General features: G+C 34.7%; 1 protein-coding gene across 1 annotated transcript in view; it reads right to left on the reverse strand.

Moving 5' to 3' along the window:
- The window catches only part of LOC121386873 (sodium channel protein 1 brain-like), a 115,484-nt gene that overhangs the window by 80,398 nt on the left and 7,153 nt on the right, over positions 1 to 27,933 (reverse strand). The window contains exons 2-3 of the mRNA XM_041517909.1: positions 24,333 to 24,873; positions 3,810 to 4,024 (exon numbers count right to left, since the gene is read on the reverse strand). Coding sequence (XP_041373843.1) covers positions 3,810 to 4,024; positions 24,333 to 24,689 — 572 coding nt within the window. The 5' untranslated portion in view covers positions 24,690 to 24,873. The remainder of the gene's footprint in view (positions 1 to 3,809; positions 4,025 to 24,332; positions 24,874 to 27,933) is intronic.

A 27,933-nucleotide genomic window follows, 5' to 3' on the forward strand; every position in this document is an offset into this window, starting at 1 on the left:
CACTGGGCCTGCGTCCCACCCCTGGTAGTACAGGTAACCATAAGTATATCAAGACTTTAGATTGCATTAAATTAACAGCAAACAAATCACTGTCCAAAATAAGTATGCCCTATATAACTAAGCCCAATTAACAGGGTTAATTTCTACCAGAGGGTAAAATGGGTATGGCACCATACCCAATTATTTTTTCAGATTTTGTTTTTAAAGTTAACCGTTTAACAAAATTAATTACTCTTATCATTACTGTATAATTTTCTTAACCCTAATCCTAAGCGTAACCCCCAATACCCCCTGTTGACTGTGGTTGTATTCAATTCCATAGCGCCAAACCCAAAAATTTTGTTCTGGCTGAAACACTGATTAAGCATAAAACTATCAGTATAAGCATACATTTCTACTGGTAACTAATATTACCATCAAGTCTTAATTAGCCTAAAATAACTTAAAATGTATTGCTGAATATCTACAATCTTTCAGATTGTAAGTGAGTACTTAGAACACCATTATTCCAAATGCACATCTTAAAAAAGGTATAGTTGTGCTAAAAATAAACAACAATAAACATTATGCCCAAGTTAATGAATGAAGAAAACGTGACAACTGATACGTAGTAAGGTACAAAGCTAAGGTACTGTATTAATCATTGTGTTACTGCGTTAAACCTATGTTAAACCTATGCTGTTGAAATCATTTCTATGCCATATGCTCTAATTTAAGTACTTCTACTGATACAATGAACAGCAGAATGAACAGAGGCTTAACATCAACTCCAGCCAGGGTTTCTGCCAAAAAGATATTTTTGGGTATGGTGCTATGGAATTGAATGCAACCACGTGCAGTCAACAGGGGGTAGGGGGGGGGGGGGGGGGGGCCTCCCCCAGAAAGAGAAAATGGGTTAAGTTTAGGGTTAGGGTTAAGAAAATCATATAGTAAATGATAAGAGTAATTAATTTTGTCACAAGGTTAATTAAAAAAAATGTTTATTCCAAATAATTTGTGTATGGCACCATACCCGTTTTACCCTCTGGCAGAAACCCTGCCAGCAAGCACAAACAATACATAAACTATCGGGTATCGAAGACAAGTACCGACCATGGAGCAGAAGGTACATAAATTTGTAAACATTAATAGAAATGAAAATTACATTTTAAAGCCTATATAAATCCAATTTATTGTTTTTTAAATAATTATATTTTTTTGCAACTACCTCAGGTTTAAACTAACACTGATTAAAAATTGGTAGGGTTAATTTACACTAGCCACCAACTGAATAATGACCTCATTAAGAACAAAGAAACACCACCGCTTGTAGTGCTCCCCCTACATGGCCATTTTGTGGCCTGCTTTGTGACATCATCAATATGTACCACTAGGTTGCTATGTACAACAGATGGTCCAATATGTGAAAGGTCTACAAAATTATGTCTTCCAATAATCAGATTTATAATAAATCTATCTAATTAAGTGCTTATTTTTGGCCATGCTTAAATGCCAATTGATTGTTATATAAACATTTTACCTACATTGTAGCTCGTCTTTCTCTCCACGTGTTCACTTAGTGTAAAAAAAATTATATATATATTTTAATGTGTTCTTTGTTTTCATTAGTTCTATATTACTGAAAGATATTTACAATTTGCTGTAAGTGTTTTGTAATGCAATAAATATATATATATATATATATTGGGTCTCATGCTTTATTGATATTTATTGATTCTTTTTAAAAGTGTAATCAAGTGTTGCCATGAGCAATGCAACCAAGGTGAGCTGATGATCACTCTCCTGAAACTGCTAAAACAAGGAATCACATGCAATATCAAATAACATTTATTTAAAATGTTACTGCAAGGCAATCAATTTGCCACTATAATGCAAAACTTTCAATTGTAGAGGGGTGTGTGGCATACTGATTTGTTGATTCTGTCTTTCTTTTTTTCAAAAATGTTTTGAAATCTGCAAATGGCTCGGTCATGATCACAGAATGAGACAAAATGTACCACGTTAAACATTCTGTAGTTGTATTACAATAACCTGCCACCTCCATTACTAATCATGTACTTGCCCTCAAAATCTAGTACCTTGCCTATTTTTAATGTGGAGAATTAAAACACACTGAATGATCAGAATGCAGGCCCAACCAAATTTTAAGTTCATCCCTTTATTTAAATTTTAGACCAACATTTTAATGACCTCACAGGCTTTCTGTCAGAAAATAATTTGACAGTACATAATAAAATCAATTTTTCAGATCAAAACTGATAGTCCGTCCCACAGGGATCGCCTTTTTCATACTATGAAATTGACTACATATTATTTATTTCTGAGCCGATTGCTTACAAAATTGCACACACAAATAGTATTTTCTTATTTCCAAAATATTTCTACCTTTCTTCTTATGTCAAACCAAACTGAAATTATTTACAATTTTTTTTTTTGTAGGGTGATGGGATGGACTATAAGTGGTTATGGGTTTGAAATCTTTTTAAAGTGCCATGGACTCTGTATTTGAAAATAGTAGTTCTCTCACTCTAATCCGAAATATTATTAAAATGTATACATTAATTTCTAAGATTTTAGGTCATGTGATTTTACCTGTTGTACCATATGGCAGAAACCCTGCCTCAGTACACCCTTATTAATTACAGTCAACAAATTCTCGTACTGAGATCACCCCACAAAATTACAGATCCTTATTTTCAATACAATTTTGTCCCTGCAAAGGGAATCAAGTGCTTGTTATGCACTGTACCAAACAAGAGTGGGACGTAGCCCAGTGGTAAAGCATTTGCTTGATGCGCAGTCAGTCTAGGATCGATCCCCGTTGGTGGACCCATTGCCTATTTCTCATTCCAGCCAGTGCTCCACAACTGGTGTAACAAAGGCCATATGTACTATCCTGTCTGTGGGATGGTGCATATAAAAGATCCCTTGCTGCTAATCGGAAAGAGTAGCCCATGAAGTGGCGACAGCGGGTTTCCTGTCTCAATATCTGTGTGGTCCTTAACCACATGTCTGATGCCATATATAACTGTAAATAAAATGTGTTGAGTGCGTCATTAAATAAAACATTTCCTTCTTCCAAACAATCAACAATTAACTGACATTTTATTTTTTATTTAGTGCTTATTAAGTATAAATGTTATTATACGATCAAACATATTTTTAAATTAATCAAATGTTGGCAATTAGCACTACCCCACTGTTAATACCAATTTAAATAAACTTCACAAGTGAGTAAAATCAATGTTTCATATTATAAGCTGTTGTTTGCCAAATTACAAAATACAGTATTAAGGTTGAAATTGGCAAATATATATATAATCATTATTGATTTGTCAAAAAGCTAATTTAAAACAGATTAAATACATGTATAATTCGTTAAAGAGCCTTAATTTATAGATATTTTATTTGGTCGACTACAAGAAGAATTTGGCTATATATACCGTAGATGATCTGACCAAATTTGCTAAAAAAAATTATAATAATTTAGGGTCTATAGGTTAAACCTTGAATGTAACAGTAACAGCACTGTCACTGTAGTTTCAAGATAATCTGAACACACACAGGATGGAAATGTTACTTAATTTATAAAAAAATACATATATATATTTTTTTTTTTAAATAACACGTAGGATTTTGGAAAGACAGCTACATGTAGGTCAAACATTTGTGTTTGTTTATCAGCATTTGATCACATTGTTTTAATGAATTGCCAGTTGCTATAGCCATCAATACACATAATCATTGTGACACTTGGTCCAGATAAATTATTCAGGCTGGTATCGGACTTGAAGCATGTCCATACTTACTCTGACATTTCGGTGAACATCATGTTTGGCATGGCCAGAAAGACACAGTTTGTTAGAATGGTGAGAATAATAAAATAGTCAAAGAATTGGTTCGTTGCAATATAGATGGCCATCTTCCGAAACAATTTCCAAGGCGGGAACAGAAAGAAAGACCGGGTTGCTGAGAAACGATTGATGTATCTCTTGCCCATCCGTGTGGAAATGATGACGAAAGTCTGAAAATATCAAAGTTAAATTAATTATCACATAAAGCAAATGGTTAGAAATTGTAACGCTATGTCTGATTTCAAAGATAACATGTAACTGAATCCTTATCTTTTCCAAATGTGTGGAAAATGAATATCTGAAAATATTAAATTTAAATTAGGTTACAATTATTAAAAAAATGTTTTTTTATAAATCATCCTAGTCACCTGAGAAATGTAATGTGGGTGGGCAGAATTTTTTGTTGTTTTTAATTAATTTCAACTGGGGTGATAGTTAGTAGACCATATTTAAAATTATTATTATTTAAAAAAAATGTTTTAATAAGGTGGCAAAGCAGTCAAATATAGCTGTTCTTTTTTAATAATAATAACGCTTCCATTTCTTTTCTCATTGGATTGACACAATACTGGTATGTTGATTTGGTGCTGTTTTGCCATGCAGGTGGTCTTTTCTTTAATGAGGCCTTTAATTATATAAAGCCATTGTTTAAAAAGCTATGTCAGATATATAATCAATATCTATATCATCAGATATGATTCATACACCAGCCAGCTGCTCTCGTTCTATGTATTGTAGTAATTACATCAGATTCTATAATAATAAACAGAGAAAAGTATAGGGGTTAAGCAATTTAACTGAAGGCTGGTAGGTACTGGGTTCACATCTCGGTACCAGCTCCCACCCAGATATGTTTAATGACTCAATGTGTAGTTGTAAGGCCACTATACAGACTTCTATCTCTCTATGTCAGTGGACCCATTGAACTATTTCTCATTCCAGCCAGTGCACCACGACTGGTATATAATATTATGTACTATCCTGTCTGTGGGATGGTGCATATAAAAGATCCCTTGCTAATAATGAAAATGTAGCGGGTTTCCTCTTTAAGACTGTATGTCAAAATTACCAAATGTTTGACATCCAATAGCCGATGATTAATTAATCAATGTGCTCTAGTGGTATCGTTAAATAAATGTATCTCATAACCACTAACTCAAAACCCAGTACAACCCCAACATGGACAAAATCTCCTCATATATGTATTTTAGTAAAACAAAACTGTCCTACAAAACTTTTTTTTTAAAGAATCATTATATTGATACTTTACAAGAAATTTTCTTGTAAAAAATATTAATTGGATGATAATTTTTTGTGGATTAAGTGGATCTTAAAAAGATATATATAAACACATGTATATATACACACATGTACCATGTAAATATTATTAAATATTTTGTATGTAACAAAACTGTTTCATTGTATGATGTATATATACACATACCAGTACTTTGCAGTGTTGATATAATAAAGGAGGTGGGGTATTCAGGTGGGGGAATACAGTTATCATTGAAAGAAATAATAATTGGGTGATATACAAATGGTATATTATGTCAAAGGCCATGGTTGGTGCTATCAAAATTCAAATCATGGTTTAAATTTGACAAAAATCACAAACATTCTCAGCCTAATAGTGTATTAACAACAAACAGACTTCCAGATGGCCATGTGTTTTTAATGTGCATTCCTCTTAAATTAGGCCATGCGACCATGTAAAAAAATAAATGTTTACTTTAATATTTAGAAGAATGATTACATTGTGTACACATGCAGCATTTTGGTTTCTTTCTTTTCACATTATAGATGTGCTTTTTTTCTTCATAAATAAAACTTTTAACTTCATTGTTTTATTACTATAATTATAATCAGTCTTTGACAAATGTTTGAGAAGGAAGGAAATCTTATTTAACGACACAATCAACACATTTTATTTACAGTTATATGGCGTCAGTCTTATGGTTAAAGACCACACAGATATTGAAAGAGGAAACCCGCTGTCGCCACTTCATGGGCTACTCTTTTCGATTAGCAGCAAGGGATCTTTTATATGTACCATCCCAAAGACAGGATAGTACATACCACGGCCTTTGTTACACCAGTTGTAGAGCACTTGCTGGAACGAGAAATAGCCCAATGGGTCCACCGACCATGCATCAAGCGAACGCTTAACCACTGGGCTACGTCCCACCCTTAATGTTTGAGAAAGTCACTAGCCTTAAATGTACAGAAAGAAGCCTTTGCTAATGCCCTACATGTGGGTATTACTGCAACAATAAATTGGTTCATAATTTTTACTAGACCAGGCCAAAATATTTACTAGCCAGGACCAATTATTATTATTATTTTGTAAAAAAACCCATAAACTTTCAAGTATACACAGGCAGGTTACATCTTCAAACTAAATCTACTTTGAACGATGGGCCTAGGTACATACATGTATAGTAGACTGTTTATTATCTTTTATACATATAATTTGACCTGTGGTATTAACAAAAAAATTAAAGGGATCATAGACCGTTTTGTTCATGCTTTCTGAGGCATTCAACAGTCAAGAGGTCTAAAAATAAAACGTATTATTTCCAAAACATGCATTGTATGCATGAATGTAAAATCTTTATAGCGTCTATTATAGCAGTGCTTTGTTTGCTTTAATTTGTGGTATTTTTCCTGAAGGGTGCCAAAGTAAAACCTGAAGCAAATTTTTGTGTGTGTGTGTGTGTGTGTGTGTGTCTGTGTGTGTGTGAGTGTGTCTGTGTGTGTGTCTGTGTGTGTGTGTGTGTGTGTGTGTGTCTGTGTGTGTGTGTGTGTGTCTGTGTGTGTGTGAGTGTGTGTCTGTGTGTGTGTGTGAGTGTGTGTCTGTGTGAGTGTGTGTGTGTGAGTGTGTGTCTGTGTGTGTGTGTGAGTGTGTGTGTGTGAGTGTGTGTCTGTGTGTGTGTGTGAGTGTGTGTCTGTGTGTGTGTGTGAGTGTGTGTCTGTGTGTGTGTGTGTGTGTGTGTGTGTGTGTGTGTGTGTGTCTGTGTGTGTGTGTGTGTGTGTGTGTCTGTGTGTGTGTGTGTGTGTCTGTGTGTGTGTGTGTGTGTGTGTGTGTGTGTGTGTGTGTGTGTGAGTGAGTGTGTCTGTCTGTGCGTGAGTGTGTGAATGTATGTGTGTGTCAGTCTGTGTGTGTGTGTGTGTGTGTGTGTGTGTGTGTGTGTGTGTGTGAGTGAGTGTGTGTCTGTGTGTGTGTGTGTGTGTGTGTCTGTGTGTGTGAGTGTGTGTCTGTGTGTGTGTCTGTGTGTGTGTCTGTGTGTGTGTGTCTGTGTGTGTGTGTCTGTGTGTGAGTGAGTGTGTGTCTGTGTGTGTGTGTGTGTGTGTGTCTGTGTGTGTGAGTGTGTGTCTGTGTGTGTGTGTGTGTGTGTGTCTGTGTGTGTCTGTGTGTGTGTGTGTGTGTGTGTCTGTGTGTGTGAGTGAGTGTGTCTGTCTGTGCGTGAGTGTGTGAATGTATGTGTGTGTCAGTCTGTGTGTGTGTGTGTGTGTCTGTATGTATGTGTGTCTGTCTGTCTGTGTGTGCGTGAGTGTGTTTATTATGAATGTGTGTGTGTGTGTGTTCTGATGACAAGCTGTCCCATGAAATTTACTCTGAATGGCTTAATTACAATACATGCATGATTTCCTGGCATTTGGAACTTATACAAAGGGTTCAAGGGGTGTAATTTTGGTATTATGTATGACATCAAACATTCATTTCATTTCATGCAAGGCCAACTCCATGTAGACCAGGTAGAACAAACCACTTGTACAGTTCATGTGACGTCTTAGCAAAACGGTCAAAACATGTACATTGTCCAAGTGTGTGTGCAGGGGGGGGGAGTTCCCCCACCCCCAATCAGACAAATGTTATTTTTTTTAAACATATTTTTTCTGTGGAAGCATGGCTCAACCACTCTCCTAGGGAACTTTGCTCACCAATCTATACTCACATACATTAATTCCTGCACATGTGCCTGACATTGTCAAAATAAGGTACTGAATTCTACATCATTTTAGTCAGTGATTCGTCCTTTATTTATCATTAAAATGCTGGGGCGGGACGTAGCTGAGTGGTAAAACACTCGCCTAATATGCAATCGGTCTTGAATCGATCCCTGTCAGTGGGCCCATTGGGCTATTTCTCGTTCCAGCCAGTGCACCACAACTGGTATATCAAAGGCCATGGTATGTGCGTTCCTGTCTATGGGATGGTGTATATAAAAGATGCCTCACTACTAATAGAAAAATGTAGCGGGTTTCCTTTTTAATACTATATTTCAAAATTACCAAATGTTTGACATCCAATAGCGTATGATTAACAAATCAATGTGCTCTAAATGGTGTCATTAAACAAAACAAACTAACTTTTCATTAAAATGGCTTAGCTACACAAGAATCTTTTACATAAATTCATACTTTTTAATATAAGTTTTTAATATTTTATAAAAAATATGTTCATCGTCTATCATACCTCACTGTTTATGAGAAGCTATCACTTTCTCACCATCACTCCCCTGAGACTAGTTCAAGGAAAGTAATTTTTAGGTTGTACTATACCAAATAAAACCCCATAGGTGACAATGTTAACGTATGTGGTTAAAAACACTATAAGCAATATATCAACCATTCTATGACTGATAAAATATCAGTACTATACAACCCCTCCTTCAAAGTATAAACTGAAAAAAGTTGAACCTTTGATGGCTCATTTAAGATACCTGTATAACCAGATGAAAGAGAGAACTGGGGTGGATCCAGATAATAATAATCACTCCCCACAATTATTTTGTTCTTGGGTTTTGTTCAGGTTCTCTCCGCTTGGAGAGATCCATATTTGGTGAGATGCAAGGATATTGGAAAGGCTTCAAATTTAATTTTGCCATTACATTTATAGGGCTACGAGACATATAGGGGAAACAAAAGTCGAATGTGTGAAATGCAATACAATGACATGAATTGACATCCAAGTTCAGCGCTGGAATTAAGATGCATAATGCTATTTTATTTTATTCCTTAGTCTCATTATTATTGTCAGGTACTCGCGCCTGGGTCGAGTTTGACCCTAGAGTACTCGAGTCCAATAGTTGGACTCGTGGAAGCCCTATTGATCACAGAGTGACCAATATTACAGGTTAAGTATGGACCACAAAATATTACAAACTGTTTAATGGTGAACAGGGAACATTTTGTTTCAAAATCTTGATTTGTGATATTTCTAGCCAATTAAAAATGGATTACCAATTACTGTTTAATGTTTTAAAATTGTGCAGTGATGTCTGAAACTTATATAGTGAATCGCAATGTGATGCTGAACAAGATGTTCTCTGGTGGAAGGGGGCGGGACGTAGCCCAGTGGTAAAGCATTCGCTTGATGTATGGTCGGTCTAGGATTGATCCTGGTCGGTAGACCCATTGGGCTATTTCTCGTTCAAGCCAGTGCTCCACAACTGGTGTAACAAAGGCTATGGTATGTACTATCCAGTCTGTGGGATGGTGCATATAAAAGATCCCTTGCTGTTAATCGAAAAGAGTGGCCCATGAAGTGGCGACAGCAGGTTTCCTCTCTCAATATCTGTGTGGTCCTTAACCATATGTCTGACCCCATATAACCATAAATAAAATGTGTTGAGTGTGTCGTTAAATAAAACATTTCCTTCCTTCCTTCCTCTGGTGGAATAGAAAAGCCTCCAGGAAAATGTAATACAATTGATCCACCTACACCATGGTCATAAATATATTCTATAACACATACCATCTCATAAATATATTATGTCAAATATATCATTTTAAGCTATGGCTTTGAAGTGGGAAATCAATTATAAATCTTTGGTTTTATGGGAGACTCAGAGTATTAAAATTGATAATCAATTTGGCCTCTTGTGTGGGGTAGGGGAGGTGTCTCACAAACCCTATCGAACCTCACTCTCTGACATGTATTTTTTAAAATTACTATTATTGTTAAATTGTTCGTTTTTTATTTTATTTTTTTATTCTTGTTTTGTTGTTTTGTAAAAATAGTTTTTCTGACCTTATAAATTACCAGTGCATGGTTAATATCTGATTGCAAACAAAGAATTTTAATGATATATAATATCCACTGTTCCTGAATAATGAAGGTACATGTACTTTTACCTTTATATCTGTCATAAATAATAAACCCATTTTGAAAGAAGATACTTTTGGTGTTTTTTGTTGTTGTTTGTTTTAATTTCTTGGTGTGTGTGTGTGTGTGTGTGTGTGTGTGTGTCTTTTTTGGTATTTTTTGCTTGTTTTTTTTTGTTTTTTTAGGGGTGTGTGTGTGTGGGGTGGGGGTGGGGATGGTGCGGAATTCAGTGCACTGTGAATTAAATCAATAATAAAAAAAAAAATTATGCAGTCAGTATCATTCCACCCACTTTATATCCATGGACTTCATAAATTAATGGTAGGAAGGAAGGAAATGTTTTATTTAACGACACACTCAACACCTTTTATTTACGGTTATATGGCGTCAGACATATGGTTAAGGACCACACAGATATTGAGAGAGGAAACTTACTGTCACCATTTCATGGGCTACTCTTTTTTATTAGCAGCAAGGGATCTTTTCTATGCACCATCCCACAGATAGGGTAGTACATACCATGGTCTTTGATATACTAATTGTGGTGCACTGGCTGGAACGAGAAATAGCCCAATGGGCCCACCAACAGGGATCCATCCCAGACCGACCACGCACTTTACCACTGGGCTACATCCCGTCCCTCATAAATTAATGGATAATGTCCACTGTTCTGGTACCAATAAAAGTTTGTTTTGTTTAACGACATCACTAGAACACATTTATTATTTAATCATTGGCTATTGGATGTAAAACATTTGGTAGTTGGTACTAATAAAGGCTCAAAAGTAAATAAAGTTTGTTTTGTTTAACAACACCACTAGAGCACATTGATTTATTAATGATCAGCTATTGAATGTCATACATTTGGTAATTTTTACATAGTTTTTGAGAGGAAACCTGCTGCTTTTTTCCATTAGTAGCATTAATGGATGTTTTATATGCAGGATAGCAAAATACCACAGATTTTGATATACTAGTCCTAGCTGGTGTACTGGCTGTAACGAGAAATAGCCGTATGGGCACACTAATGGAGATTGATCCTGATACTTAATATGAGGGTTTTGGTTAGTCAAAATTTACTGTTACAACCTGTGTGTTCTTTTTTTTTTTCCATCAGTATAATAACAGTTCTATAGCCACATGGTTGATAGTCCTAGTTCTCTCATTATTTAGATCATGTCATCATAACCTAAGGTTATTAACACCTTTTGACAATTGATTTAACAATGTAATGGAGTGTAATAAATGTTTCTTTTATAATAATCAACCATCATACGGGATTATCTGACTGTAATCAAAACAAAGTCCAGGATTTGTTTTGTTTTTTTCAAATATAAGACTTAATTACATACAAATTTTTCTGTACGTATTATTATTGCCAACAAGATCCAGAAAGCCTGCCAGTCAGACAGTCCATTGACTTCTATATTATAAAGCATTATATCTCCAACTATGTACATTGTACGTATACACACAGACAAACAAACATTCAAACAATTGGCTCCTTAGTGTAGTAGAGCCAGGAGAAGAATGCATGATCTCGGAAGCTTTCTATTGAGCACCGTATATGCAATTACTTTTTCCTTGCCTGTGACTAATATAATACAGTTCATGTTTCTCAGCTGAGAAAGCTTCGTTGCCACAAACAAGAGTATAATATTTCTGAACTTGGCAATATGTGGACTAATATACAAATCCTTCATAATGATAACTGGGGTAGCGGTAAATAAGCTGAGGCTCAATGTATCATTGACCTCAACTCTTAGGTTATAGAACAGGAATATATAGAGAGAAATTGTGCATTGTATTCAGGGCGTTTAGATTACACAGCAATAAACATTGTCCTCAAATTTATATGTATGCCCAAATTTAGTACAGTGAAACTTGTCTAAACCAGACGCTGAAAAACAGGCCATGTTTCACGGTCCTGAATTTTCTGAATTCTAAATGCACGCACTCACTCACACTCACGCTCACGCGCGTGCTCTCTCTCTCTCTCTCTCTCTCTCTCTCTCTCTCTCTCTCTCTCTCTCTCTCTCTCTCTCTCTCTCTCTCTCTCTCTCTCTCTCTCTCTCTCTCTCTCTCAAATTAATATCTATTGTAGAATAATTGTATTACTGTAAGATTCTGAACAAAATTATTGAAATAGGAAATAAATATATATACATTTTTTTAAAAACCTATAAACTGCATCCTGACAATTAAAATTCAGAGGAAGAAACTTATGAATATTTTATATAATTAAATTTAACAAAATAAAAGTTGATTCAAAATTATAGTGTGGTGTGTCTTGCATGCATGGTGTGATGTACATGTCTCTAGTACACCCGTATTTCTAAGCTTTGTTTAATATACACATTGATATCACTGTCAATGTAATAAAGACTAGCAGGTGATTTATTTTAGTCTAAAGGCACTATATTAGCGCATTCGGCATAAATAGTGGGTATCATGTAACCACAGGAGCGGTCCGTTCTTTCTGGTGACTACTGTACCATAGCAGGTTACGTTTTAAACATAGTCGATTTCTTTAAAAGATGTTGCACAATATTTAAATTACAATTGAAAATATTTGTCATGGTCTGAAACCATTTGTTCTCATATCATTTTCAATTACTTATCATTCTTATAATCAGTAATTTTGATTTTGGCAGCTATCATGTGATAGTATTTTAAAAGTATGACAGTCATTAAAGCTCAGTGTGTCAGTAAATAGGATTGGCAGATGGGAGTTGCTTTTCATTCCAATGTATGTATAGATACAGAAGTCATGTAAATAAAATGTGATTTCAACATAGCCTAGATCACCTTGTGCCTATCCAACTGTACCACAAACAGATTGAATATATCAAGTACTAGTAATCTAGATGAATATCTCAAGATAAATTTAATGATAATATATGACATTATTAATGGAATTAAATTACCTGAATTAATGCATTTTTTCATGTGCCATTTTGTGATGTGCATTTAAAGGAAAATGGATTTTTAACAAATCAATTTGTCATCAAAAGAAAACTGCACAAGATATTGTACTAACTTTTTTATTTGTTTTAACCGTGTCCAATTTTTGTTTTAGTATGTCTATGTTTGTACACTTCTGTAAAGATAAATGAAGATTCCATTTGGGGTTCTTTTCTCTTTTTTTTTATGGGAAGTCTGAGAATCCAATATAGTTCTGTAAATGAAAATCACGGGAATCCAATTAAATTCCAGTAACATCCACTTTTGAGGGGGTGGGGGTGGGGTGGGGAGAAGAGAGAGAGAGAAAAAGGGCTTCAAATTTAGCAGGATTCCATGTGTCTGCTAACCCCAGAAATTGGGTTGAAATTAAGTATGCGATTATGAGACGAATCCCCAAATAATACATACAGATTATATTATTTTTATGTCAAATTTAATGCCTGGAGATGCATCAAGTCTGATTCAGTGACCATTGTCCAAATAAATTATTATTTTATATTTATTAACTCCAAATTAATTAGGCACTTACTATAGTGCCATTCTAGGATTATCACATGGGAGAGATAGGTGGCAATTTTTGGTTACACCCATGCATTACCCCTAAAAGTAAGATTTTATTTCTGTGTATATATACATGTATGCATACAGAATTAAAAAAAATTGTAGAAATCCTAACAGGCATAGTTTTGTTTTACATTTTACAATTATGATGCCTCCCAACACATCATTGTGATTGCTGGAACAGTCGTTACTTACAGCACACTATGTATAGAGAATAATACATGAGTGGTCGTTAAATATCATTTATCTCACAGCAAGTTGTTTTATAATGTATCTAACGAGTGAAAGCAAGTTCTATATGTTTTTAAACAACGAGTTGTGAGATAAATGGTATCTAACAGACACAAATGTATTACGAGTGAAAGCGAGTTCTATACGTTTTTAAACGAGTTGTGAGATAAATGGTATCTAACAGACACGAATGTATTATTCTATTTCTTACATATATCCTCAAAAACCACGTTTTAAGTGAATTTGAACATCATTATCAAACTAAAATTTATTTACAACCCATGTGTTATCAAAAATAATGCATGGTGTTCTCACCAATGGGTGTGTAACAAAAAGAAAAAACAATAAATGAGAAAAAAGGATTCTCGTGGATTTCCGTGATATGCATTTGGCCGAATCCTGATGGATTCTAGTAGAATTTGAAAAAAAAAAATACACATTCATTACTATACTTTTGTATTTATTCATTCCATGTAGTCATGCAACGATGGTTATTTACAACACTAACACAAATAACTGGCAAATGGCCAACAGCCACACATGGCTATGCTAGCTGTCAAATGTAATAAATTTACTCACAAATTCAATAGTAATTAATTAAAGATGAGAAACAAAAATAATTATTATTATTAAATATAATTCTATTGTATGCATGGTTCCATAGAATCAATGAAAAAACATAAACCTATTCTTGATGCACATCAATCTAACAATTATGTAGGATAAGAATTGAGCAAGCCATTATTAGGTGATACCAGATAATAAATTGAATTAAAAGGCATAGTGTCATGATAGTTTGTTTTTGTCTAATTATATCATATTATAACTAAAATTAATTTTTAAATATTACATTCACTGTAGATTTAACAAACGTTGCAAGGCCTATTGCCTAATGCATTTTCATCAATGTCTGACAAGAAAATTAATACCTCAAGAATACATCTTCAGCAATTTAGAATTTTTTTCTTCTAATTTTCATTATTATTCATACTTACCTAGTACTAGCACAACAACAATACAATGTAGGACTGCAGAATAAAAAAACAAGGATATACGGTCTACCCATGCACGGGTGTACATTATATATCCGGCAAGGGAAGATAATTCTGCAGTGTAGGTTATGACTCAGGGTCGTATAGCATTGTCATTGTGCTAGTACAGTAAGTTGAATAAGACTATTTAAGATTTGAAGATTCAATTAGCACTGACTGATGAAACCCACCATGCATGTGACTCAATCAATACTGATAGAAAAAAATAACAGGAAACATTTTGTTTTCAAAATCTTGATTAGCGATATTTCTAGTCAATTGAAAATTGATTAGCAACTACTTTTTAAAGGGACATTCCTAAGTTTGCTGTAATTTTTAAGATGTTATCAACTAACAGAGAGTTTTTAACGATTGTAATTACATATCAACTATATGTTTCTGCATAAAATATTAGTGGCTGTATATTAAACATGTTTCTGATCATTCTAATATTTGTACTAGGTTAAATGTCATTTCATTTCCTTTTTCATACATACAAAATTATTTGAAGACAAAATCCAGTTTGGGCTTCTTATAAATATTAAGACAACTAGAAACACATTAAAATATATAGACACTGATATTCTAAACAAGAAAATATATTGAATATGTAAGTTTAATTGTAGAAATATTTTATTAGTCGGAAATATCTTACAATGCAGCAAACTCAGGAATGTCCCTTTAATGTTTCAAAATTGTGTAGCAATCTCTAAAACTTGTGCAGTGAATCACAACGCGATATACGGAACTAAATGCTTTCTTCACATGGCACATGGTATAACATATATATAGTATAAAATACAAAGATGTAACCTGGGATTAAATGTGATGTCACTAAAATGGCACTGAATGTGATAATATGGTTAGCTTCCTGATATATGTACTGTAAATGAGGGTTTTGGTTGCAGCCAGTATTTGCAATCACTACTTGACAATTACGTCCATCTTTCCATCAGTACATGTAAAATATACACACCATGCAGTATTTATAGGGAAACTTACACCAAAATGTATAATCAATATAGCTGTATGAATAAATCAAATTTATATCTCTCCATATAAAACTTTGTAAGGCCTTCTGTATATAATTGTTCATCATCAGGGTTTCTGCCAGAGGGTAAAATGGGTACTAGTATGACACCATACCCAGATTTTTTGTTTTTATGTTAACCTTTTGACAAAGTTATTTACTCTTATTATTAATGTATGATTTTCTTAACCCTAACCCTAAACTTAACCCATTTACTTTCTTGGGGAGGTCTCCCCCATACCCTCTGTTGACTGTTGGTTACATTCAATTCCATAGCGCCATATCCAAAAAATTTATTCTGGCAGAAACACTGACCATGTAGTAGGTTAATTACGTTGCCAACTGTGTGCATGTGGCATGCAGTTAAATAACACATCTACCAATAAACACAGGAACACAGATCCACTAACTGGCAGCTACTAGTAGGCATACACCTGTACTTTTAACAAAATCAAACAACATCAATTTGAAGCTCCCAGCCAGCAGTATATCATTTCCTTTATGTTGATTGTTATGCATTTTCGACTGAGCTTAATTACAAACTAGCCAATCATCTGGTGAGCTCATCTCCTGTCAGCACCCATTCTTTGCGTTCTTTAATTCCCTTCTCTGGTCCGAGACACACGAACAGTGTGCTACTTGTAATGACAGGTTTTAAAAAAATACTTTCACAAGACGGTCTTTAGTAGATTTTTTTTTTTTTTGCATGTGTGTTTGTCTCTTTGTAACAATTCTCAAATCAATCACGTTACTGTGAGCCTGCAGGTGGTATTCATAATTTTTATTTGGTTTTAATCTATGTCAGGACTGTAAAAAGCAAGAAGCCGTCCACGTTTTTTAGACCTAGCAGCTAAAACCACAAAATAAAATGGCAGGTAATTTTTCAAGAGGAAAGTGAAAGTTTGATTTGTTTAAAAACACCAGTAGAGCACACTGATAGATTAATCATTGAATTTCAAACATTTGGTAATTCTGACACGTAGTCGTCAGAGGAAACCCGCTACATTTTTCCTAATGCAGAAAGGGATCTTTTATATGCACTTTCCCACAGATAGGAAAGCACATACCACTGCCTTTGACCAGTTGTGGTGCAGTGGTTGGAACGAGAGAAAAAACAATCAGTTGAACGGATCCACTGAGGTGGTTCAATCCTGTGACACATGCAATCACCTCATGCGAGCACTCAACTGACTGAACCAACTCCTTCCCCTTTTCATGAGAAAAATGTATGTATGATTATTTCATCTGCTATTTATATAAATAGCAGACGAGATAATCATACATATATCTGTCTTTTCATATAGCTTGTGATTCTGTTAAATATATTAATTCCATAATGCTCAAAGATCCTATTTTGTACACGCTAATCCCCCACCCCTCTCTCCATGCTGTGTCAATTAGTTCCAGCAGGCCATATATTTTTCTTAGCAGAATATATTTCTTTTGACCTGCTATTTAAAAAAAAAAAATGAACAGCAGGCCATATTATACTTCCTATTTCGAGCCCTATACATGCATGTATAACATACAAGCTGATACTTATTAATTTTTAAACACATCATTGATCAGACGCAATTGTAGTAAACATTACATGAACATGTTACATGTCTGAACTGAATAACTCGACAACCACTTTAAAAACATTCTACATCATGCAAATAAAATGTTCTACATGAATTTGTTTTGCTTCATTTTATGTTTGGTGCTGAATTCCCAAATTTACTAAAATGGTGGGTGTGGTACAAGTAAGTTGACAATAACTTAAATACATGTACATGCAGGTATGAAAACAATGCAAATGAATATTTCAGATTTCTTGGTTATTTCAAGTACATTTATACACGTTCATTAGAAAAACCAAAAGAGCTTAATGAAGTTATAATATGATGAACTATACTTTATGCATACCAGACAGACTGAATTTGAATAGAAGCATCAATGGGTTACTCTAACCTGTGTATATATATTATTTAATAATATATACTAATATGATACGAGCTTCTAATTTAATTGTTGGGGTAAATGGTAATCTAATAAAATGGTTTGAAAGGTGTTCAACTGTAAACAGTGTCTAGTATTTATTATATTTATTTAGTATTTTTTTATAATTATAGAAAACATTCTTCGTGTGCAAACATTAATTGTGATTTGACAAGGTTGAGTGCTTTGTTCTATTTCATTCTTTATTAAAATTCATGACATTTAAGTGAAATGACATAATATGGGTTTTTTTTCTCATTTTATATCTGAAGTGGAAACCCACATAACAGTGCATGTATTTTTATCATATGAATAATATGGACTAAAACATGGTTCAGTGATTACATTTAAACCTCAACCACCACCCAAAATTTTGACCTGAAGGTCAATACATATAGTGTGTTGTGTGTGTTTGCTCGAGGTAAATTTCACAAATAAAACTTTTGAAATTAAGACAATACTAGTTTTATTTTTTAGGAAAACCTCATATTTAATACATGTATAAGAAAACAGGTTTCACTTTGTTAGTCAGAATGATATACACATACAGTTTTTCTGCCAGAAATAAATTTTTGGGTATGGTGCTATGGAACTGAATGGAACCAGTCAATATGGGGTTTGGGGGTTAACCCCATAAAGAAAATGGATTATGTTTAGGGTTAGGGTTAAGAAAATCGTACAGTAATGACAAGAGTAATTAATTTTGTGAAAAGGTTAACTTAAAGGGACACACCCTAGTTACGGCTATTTGTTAACCATTACGGCATTGTTTTTCGCTATTAAACCCCATTTTTCACAAATAAAATTGGACTTTACTTACATTTTATTATTTAGAATACACATTTCCATTCACCTGAAGTGCTTTTTGGTAATCCTGATGTTTGTAAAACCACGAAATTCATTTTTTGCATTTTTTCACAAGACATGCTGTCGAGAAAAAAACGTTAAGCAAGCGAGGTCCAATCTATTTTTAGAGGGGATATTTCCATTTCAATGTCACAGACGTTGGTATATCACGTGACCGTTATCATTTTGGTTCAGTTTGTTTTCTCGTGCACGGTTCGCGCAATCAACATCCGATTTGTTCATTTGTGAGATTTTTCTTCACAGTTCGTGAACATTTTTAGTAACAATAAAGTTCAGACAAGTAAGTGTCTCAATACAAAACGTTACAAACCCTTAAAACCAATAATTTTCTAAGTCTTACGATATCTGGAGAGGGGATACAACCAGGACAGAACAGTTGGAACATGTCCAGGAGAGGTGAAACGAACGCACCCCAAGTATGTGAAATTTGTCGTGACGTAGGCATTGTTGTGCTTCGAGCGACATCTACCGGTGACATCAGAATACTAACTTTCAAAATTATTTCAAGCAATTGGGACATGGAGATTCCCATTGTATTTATCGATATAAAACCTGCTTTTTCACTCCATTTGATAACAATGTGATCTAAGTGTGTTACAGGTTTGTAGATTAACCAAATTATAATTTATTTTCACTGGATGGAACTAGGGTGTGCAGCTTTAAAAAAAATTTAATCTGCCAAAACATTTGGGTATGGCACCATACCCGTTTAACCCTCTGGCAGAAAACCTGCCATAATTTGTGATCTGTTTATCTAACACGTCAATTAAATCAAACTGTCAACAGACTTAATCCATATCCTTTATGTAATATGCTGGTCATCTAAACCAGATTTCTGTCAAACCATACATAAGCTCTTTTCTGATCGATTCCTCCTCTTTTTTTTCTCATTGAAACTTTAGTATACATGTAGTATATGATAATATGGTCTACAAATGTAGGTGTTGTTAGTCACGCTAACATTAATTTAATTTTTATATGTTACCATGCAATTATGGCGAGGGTGAATCTACTAAAAGATTATGCTTCCCCCACCCCTTTTTTAAATTTGTTTACAATTTTCATGTCATGAATGTCAAACTTATATTGGAGTGCCCTTTTCATGGATTGACATGTTACTCTAGATCCCCTCGGCAGTTGTCATCATTGCGATGGTAAATTTTGAACCCTGAAGCAGGTACTGGGATGTGAACCAAGCACCTGCCAGAGTCAAACCCAGTGGAGGATGTATGGTAACCACTGTGCCATGAAGCCGGTGCATGCATGCAGTGAAAATTGGCAAACAGGTATCCAGCTTTGATTTCAGATGGCATAAGATATTGATTAGATTAATGGCTCTTGATGTGGCCAAAGAAAATCCTCTGGTAGTACGTGTTAATGAAAACATTCTGTTCCATTTCATCTCGCAAATCAACAATCAATAGGCTTATGGCACCTTAGAATACCTGGCTTCACAGCATTATGGAACCTGCTTCAAGGCGATAAAACATGCTTCACCAAGAAATACTTTGTAACACTATCAAGAAATAACTATATACGCACCACTTGAAAGTGAATTGCAAATATTGGTACTGGAGTAATTAATTATTTGGATCATTTCCTTTGATTATATTAAACCCAATTCATTTTTTTTTTTTTTTTTTTTGAGAAACAAAATACCACAAAAACAGCACTCATGATAGCTCTTTAGAAGACATGTCATGCAAGTATAGTCAAACCTGCTCTCGTAATCACCTGTATGAAACACCTACCTGTGTTAAGAGACAATATGTTTTATTCCTAAATCATTTTACCATTGTTTGGCACCCAACAGCTGATGTATTTTTCATGCTAGGGTGTTGTGAAACATCCATGCATTCATTCATTCAGTTTACTCCCAAATCATCTGATATATAGCATTAACCAACAGGTCTCTATTAGTAAGGTGAATGTTTTAAACTCCCTTTGCTTTGACACAGGTTTGACTTAATAATATTCAAACTATATCTGTCACACTGAAGTTTATTAAGCATTTAGCAGTTGGGATAATATTAATTACATCTAATTTTAATTAATATATTTTAATGATACACGTGTTACGCATATTAGTAGTTATATTTTGTTCAGTACATTTATCAAACACTGATTGTTAAATATAAACCAAATACAGTCAAATCTCCATATAACATCCACTCAATGGACCTGATACAAGTTGGTGTTAAGCACAGTGCATGGCTGTTATATGTATATACAGGTAAAACAAACATTTAGATATACATGAACTTCTATAAAACTATTACTGGTCCTTAAACTGTTATGCAAAAACTTAACAAGTCATTACCATATGCATTGCAACAGGTATTATAATTAAAACGATACATATTTTTATTACTTTATACAGTGTATTGTTCACTTTTTAAAAAGTTCATGATGCCAGTATTTAAATAATGAAAATGCATCAAATTAATGATGCAGTATTGGTATAACAGAATTTAAATTGCTGATGTGCAAAGGTTGACCAAACATCAATGACTGTCACAAGCAGCACCCAACCTGTGTTCCTAGCAGTTGAACGCGTCTTTAACACAACACAGAACTGAGATGCAATTAAGTACTGTTGACACTTTAGTTTTATGATTAATTTTATTCACAGACATTATTTCAATGAATACAAATTATCACTTACAAGTATGATTCAAAACAATAAAATATTTATGGTTGTTCAGGGTTTTAGATCTTGAACTAATTTGGGCACAGCATGGACTTTTGTCTTTTCTGAGTGCAGAAAGGTTGTTTTAGTTCAGTACTGTTACTAACAGCTGCTGGAGAGTTGTCAATATTCACAAATACATTTCAAGTTATTTTAATATAATTAAACTTTGCTTTTCAGTGGTTTTGAGGTGAAATATTTTGAGGTCAGCATATATGTACTTAATTTGGGCGCGATTATTTTGGGAATATAAGTATTTTGAGGTTTATCGCCTCAACTTTGATGCAATCTGAAGCCCTGTCGATATATAACACTTAGCATTTAAACTGGACACTAAAAATTAATACCCAGTAGCAATTTAGCGAATTTGATCAGAAACCATGTAGCCAAATTCAACTAACATTTAGCTAAACAAGAGTTACTTTTTAAAATAGCTATACACCTACAAATGACACATGGTTTTTGAATGAACTTTTTGGCAAATTGGTAATCACATCAATTTAATAATTGGTGAATGATAGTTTAAATTCTGAACTCTATGGGCCGAATTTACGAAGCCTATTTTTTTTAAACACAGCTGTTTAAGCATTATAAATGTATGTAGTTACAAGCATGTAGGAGATAAACAGGTGTTTAGGCATTATAAATGTATGTAGTTACAAGCATGTAGGAGATAAACAGGTGTTTAGGTATTATAAATGTATGTAGTTACAAGCATGTAGGAGATAAACAGGTGTTTAGGCATTATAAATGTATGTAGTTACAAGCATGTAGGAGATAAACAGGTGTTTAGGCATTATAAATGTATGTAGTTACAAGCATGTAGGAGATAAACAGGTGTTTAAGCATTATAAATGTACGTAGTTACAAGTATGTAGGAGATAAACAGGTGTTTAAGCATTATAAATGTACATAGTTACAAGCATGTAGGAGATAAACAGGTGTTTAGGCATTATAAATGTACGTAGTTACAAGCATGTAAGAGATAAACAGGCTTTGTAAATTCAGCCCTATATGTTTAAACATTCATTTCGGTCCGCATAGAACAGGCGGCTGTTATATACAGGTCAAATAAAGAAGGAAATGCATTGGGCAGGTTTTAGGTAACTCTCAAATAAAGGAGGCCATTAGACCAGTCCTGACTATTCATGTACATGAACAATATTACAAGTGCATGCAGTGAGGCAACTGATTTCAAAGCAGTTAATTGTTACGTGCATATAATATGGCCTGGGCTTCTTTATTTTGTTACAATTACAATAGTGATATAGCTAAACTATGCAAGTTGCAACTAATATATATGCATAATTCCACTGGAATACTCTTATATCAAAACATGAATAATATAATCATATATACAGCAGAAACATGTATAGATACGTGTGTGTGTGTGTGTGTGTGTGTGTGTGTGTGTGTGTGTGTGTGTTTACTGCACACATGAAGGATTAAGTATCGATCGTAAGAATAAAGGAATACAATTTGTGTGAACGGAACCATGCATAGTTGAGAAGCTAGCTGGTGGAAACATTAATGTAAATTTCTATTCAGTTTAATGTTTAGCCATGGTATAAATTAATCTGAACGGGAACTAATTAGGCATTATATTTTCATAACCAACCAGAAGTATCTAGAGCATACCTGTATGTTGCCTATCGTGTTATTTTGCTAGAGTTCTGTAAGACTGTAAATAAATCATCCAGTTTGAACAACGGTAGTAAATGCTCTAAGACCGCAATTCCTATATACATTACAACTACATGTGTAGATAAACAAAATTAAAAAATTAAATTTATTTCTGTTTTTATATATATATTCTTTAGTTTAAATGTAAACAGAAAAATAACTTCTTATTCTGTAAAACACAATATCACATAGATCTTAGTACTGTGCATACAAAATAAATATGAAAAAAAGTTGAAAGATTAAATGTGGTCTGAGACCAAAATGTTAGAAGCATAGTTTAATGTTAGTTGCATTTTCTGATTGCTGGTGCTTATTCTGTAATAGATGGCTTATAGAAATTGGTATCAAAAAAAAAAAATATATATATATATTAAATTCCAGAAACAAAGAATTTCTACAAGTAAGGACCTTGTACATTTCAAAAATGTTTTCAGATCACTTTTAATATTCCAAAAAATACCTTGCCCTAATTTTGAACATACTATAATTTAAGATTGTATAAATGTTTGCAATCTGAATCTTCACAGATATAATGTAGCAAGCATGTTGCCAGTGGGTTAATGGTGGGCTATCAGTGGCTTTTCCATTAGCCTATTTTTGCCATGTTGATTCTTGATGGCTATAGAGTCATTGGTGTTGACTGAGACTTCCAACTACGACCGTTTCAACCAAAATTAACATTCAAATAATTGCCATAAATCCACATCCTATAGTGTATGTATCCAATCAATTTTCACACGTTTCGTGGCCAACTTACTATCAATCCATATGTATCTAACCAATTTTCACACGTCTGCCAAAAGCATAGCGTCTAAGTTTGTTAATTTATTAATGCTATATATATATATATATATATATATATATATATATATATATATATATATATATATATATATATATATACATATTTATTATTCACATAGTTCAAGACATTCAGGGAAATATAACCAGTGTGACACATGTGTGTGATTTCATGTGCACAACAAATGATGTAATTTTGGTAAACGACATCATAACTTAATACGGATTCCCCAGTCTTATAGATTTATGTAAATGCTCATCGTCTCCTTCTAGTTACGTTTGAAACCTTTTGACATAGTCCTAGCTTGTTTTCAATAAAACAAATTATTTTGAACAATGTGGATAATAAAGAAATTATTACACTCGCATGTGAATTGTACTGATTTTACACAACTCATGTCAGGATTCTCTCGCTCGGGTACATAATACAATAACCCTGACACTTGTTTTGTAAAATCAGTATGACACACTAGCTTATATTAAATTATTATAATAATCTCTCTATATATATCTATTTATATTAACTGACCTTTTCAGTAATTCCTGGGTCAATTTCTTCAATGGGCTTTCCAATATAGGAAGTTGGAAAGATTCCATAATTTTCCAAGAGAAGATTTCCTTCGCGAAGATTAGGATCAGGAACAATGACATCTTCCTCCTCTTCCTCATTGCCAAATATGAGCTCTCCTCCGACCAGATGAGCTTTCTGCGCTGTGTTCTGTCGCTCCTCATGTTTGGCCAATTGTTGCTGTTCCCTGACCAGAAGGGCTTGGTACGAGTTCTCACTGAACAGGTGGAAGCTCAGCAACTTGCTAGTGTGACTGTAACAAGTGTCAGTTTCCGGTTTAACCTTACGGCCATCTGGTTTGGGTGCATCTTCCTTCATTTCGCATTAAACACATCAGTAAAAAGATTAACCCTCCTGGCAGCAGATACGCTTTTGCCAATCTTTTCTTTTTTTCTTTTTTTTTTGTGGTCTAGAAGGTGATTAACAAACGACTGGAAACCCAGTTATCTGGGTATGGGTTGCATGCGACACAAAACACAGAAGGCATCTCAGCTGCCGTCATCTGGAAAAGCAAAACAGAAACAAAAAACAAACATTAGGTGAAGTATCTACATCATGTATTTAACTCATGGATTTAATAGCATATTAAATCACATTTGTTTTGTTTACAATATTACTACCAGTGTCTGAATATATATCCAGCATGTTTTGTTTGAAACAATTATTGTCAGGTAACATCCAGTTTGCAGGGTTTCTGCCAGATTGTAAAACAGGTAAAATTATGTACATATACCCGAAAAAGAAAAAAAATGGATGGATACCTTTTTTTTTTTTTTTTTTTTAAAAGAACTTGTTTAAAATTGACAAAAATAAAGTTTGTTTGTTTCATGACACCACTAGAGAAGATTTGACGAAGTAAGGCCTACATGAAATGCAGAGTTTAATTCGAAAAGATTTAAACCCATAACCACCTAGTACTGGTACTCATGATAATTTTTTCTTTTATTAAGTAACCTCAAATTATTTTTGTGGCAGAAAGCCTTGCTGGTCTGGTCTACTACAAACATTTAAACGGTCACAAACACACGTACAGACAATGATATTCTAAACAAGAACATATAATATGTAATAAATGTTATTCGCTGAAAATGCTCTACGTGTCGATAACGTTACAATATGACAACAACTGAACTCTTTGATCTTTTTACACTTTATACACAAGATTTCCGTGCTACCTGAGAAAAGTGAAATACAACTCCTTACCTGTAACACATATTCCAAAATATCACTTTAGTATGAAAGCGCGGGAATAAACATTAACTAAAATGGTTTACATAGCCAAAGTAATTTTTACGTCGGTTCCTTTTAGAAACTATTTCTTCCAGGTCGCTGTCAACGGCACTGGTCCGAAACGGCGGTTGATAGGCAAACAGTGCGATCCAAAGTCCTTACACTGAGACTCTTTCTTATGGAAATAAATTATTTACCACAGTTGTTGGGAGTCCTTGGGTACGTCACCGATCGTGCTTATTCGGAGAAGATAATAGGAAAAGGTACAAATGTAAAAACACCGATTTCACTCGTCATGTGTCATTTTACGGTAGTTATTAATCGTGACCAAGAACACTAGCACGGCAATGTAGGTGAAAATATTTCAGCGTTCCTGTCCCCATGGTAAGCATAATTAATATCCCTCAAGCTCACGCATATAATAAAGCGCATTATAACGACTCGCCACTAAAACCGTTACCAAATCTTCTTTACCCAAAACCATTGACGCGAACAGGCGCTTATGATGTCAAAGAAATCACACACAATGCACAAGCGATTGTTAGCGGCAATTTATTCCATAGTGTTCGTTTGGCGGTCCCACACAGCTAATAATACTCGCCAATTTCTTAATTGGTAGAGGATTTGTTAAAGGTAACATACATGCTATGTTTTATTCTAAAACAACTAATGACGAGAAAACCTGTGGTAATGTGTACACAATTCGGTCTACATTTCTGCCATTATATACTACTTTAAAAAAAATAAAAAAAATAAAAATAAAATAATAATGAATAAATAAATAAGCCGAACTTTCAAAGGGAGCGAGATCGGAGGGGGGGGGGGGAGAGAGGGGGAGCTCATGACGTGTTTTCAGGCAATTCTAGTTTTGTAGGTGTATATTGTAAATGATGAATATCAGTTATTAAAAGGGACACTTCAAAAGAGCATGGAGGAGGGGAGGGGGTCATGCGACCTGTGATCAATAATAATACACCACCCCAACCCCCACCCCACCCCCCCAAAAAAAAAAGAAGAGAAAGAAATGTTTTATTTAACGACGCATTCAACACATTTTATTTTCGGTTATATGGCGTCAGACATATGGTTAAGGACCACACAGATATTGGCTACTCTTTCCGATTAGCAGCAAGGGATTTTTGTTTTTATGCACCATCCCACAGACAGGGTACTACATACCACGGCCTTTGATATACCAGTCTTGGTGCACTGGTTGGAACGAGAAATAGCCCAATGGGCCCACCGACGGGGATCGATCCCACACCGACCGCGCATCGAGCGAACGCTGTACCATTGGGCTACGTCCCACCCACACACACCCCCCAAAAAAACCCAACAACAAAAACCCAAACAAACAAAAAAAAACCCCAAAAACAACCACACAAAATAAAACACCCACATCAATAGATTAGTCTGTTATATTTATTTCAATACAAAAGAAATCATGAGATTAAAAAAACAAAAAAAAACAAAAAACAAACCCACACACAAACAAAAAACCAACAATAACAGAAACGTGAGGGCGCTGTAGCGATCAGGACAATGACAAAATAATCGTTTAATAATTACTGGTAACGATTGACAACAGGTACAATGTAACATGTAAATAGACATGTGGTTGTTCAGAACGCTTTTCAACAAGTCGAGAAACTAATACATGATGGTTGAACGAATGAGTGAGTGAAAAGAAAGGAATGTTTAACAAATAACACCGCCTTTGATATACGTGTCGTGTGCACTGGTTGGAACGGGAAAACTCAACGGGTCTAATCTTATCACACCTCAGACTAATGTCCAGCACACATATACCAACCGGCGTCACGTCACCACAAAAACTCGGTCACGTCACCACGAAACACCGACAAGACCGTCGAGTCGGCATCACGTCACAACGAAAACCGACAATACCGTGGTGTCAGCGTCACGTCACAACGAAACACCGTCGAGTCAGCGTCACGTCACCACGAAACGCCGACAAGACCGTCGAGTCGGCGTCGTCACAGCGAAACACCGACAAGATCGTCGAGTCGGCGTCACGTCACAACGAAACACCGTCGAGTCGGCGTTACGTCACAACGAACACCGACAAGACGGTGGAGTCCGCGTCACGTCAAAACGAAAAACCGACATGACCGTCGAGTTGGCGTTATGTTACAACGAAAAACCGACAAGACCGTCGGGTCGGTGTCACGTCACAACGAAACACCGACAAGACCGTCGAATCGGCGTTATGTCACAACGAAACACCGACAAGACCGTCGGGTCAGTGTCACGTCACAACGAAACACCGACACGACCGTCGAATCGGCTTTATGTCACAACGAAACACCGA

The sequence above is a fragment of the Gigantopelta aegis genome, chromosome 2 (genome assembly GCF_016097555.1).
Source record: "Gigantopelta aegis isolate Gae_Host chromosome 2, Gae_host_genome, whole genome shotgun sequence".
Taxonomy (NCBI): domain Eukaryota; kingdom Metazoa; phylum Mollusca; class Gastropoda; order Neomphalida; family Peltospiridae; genus Gigantopelta; species Gigantopelta aegis.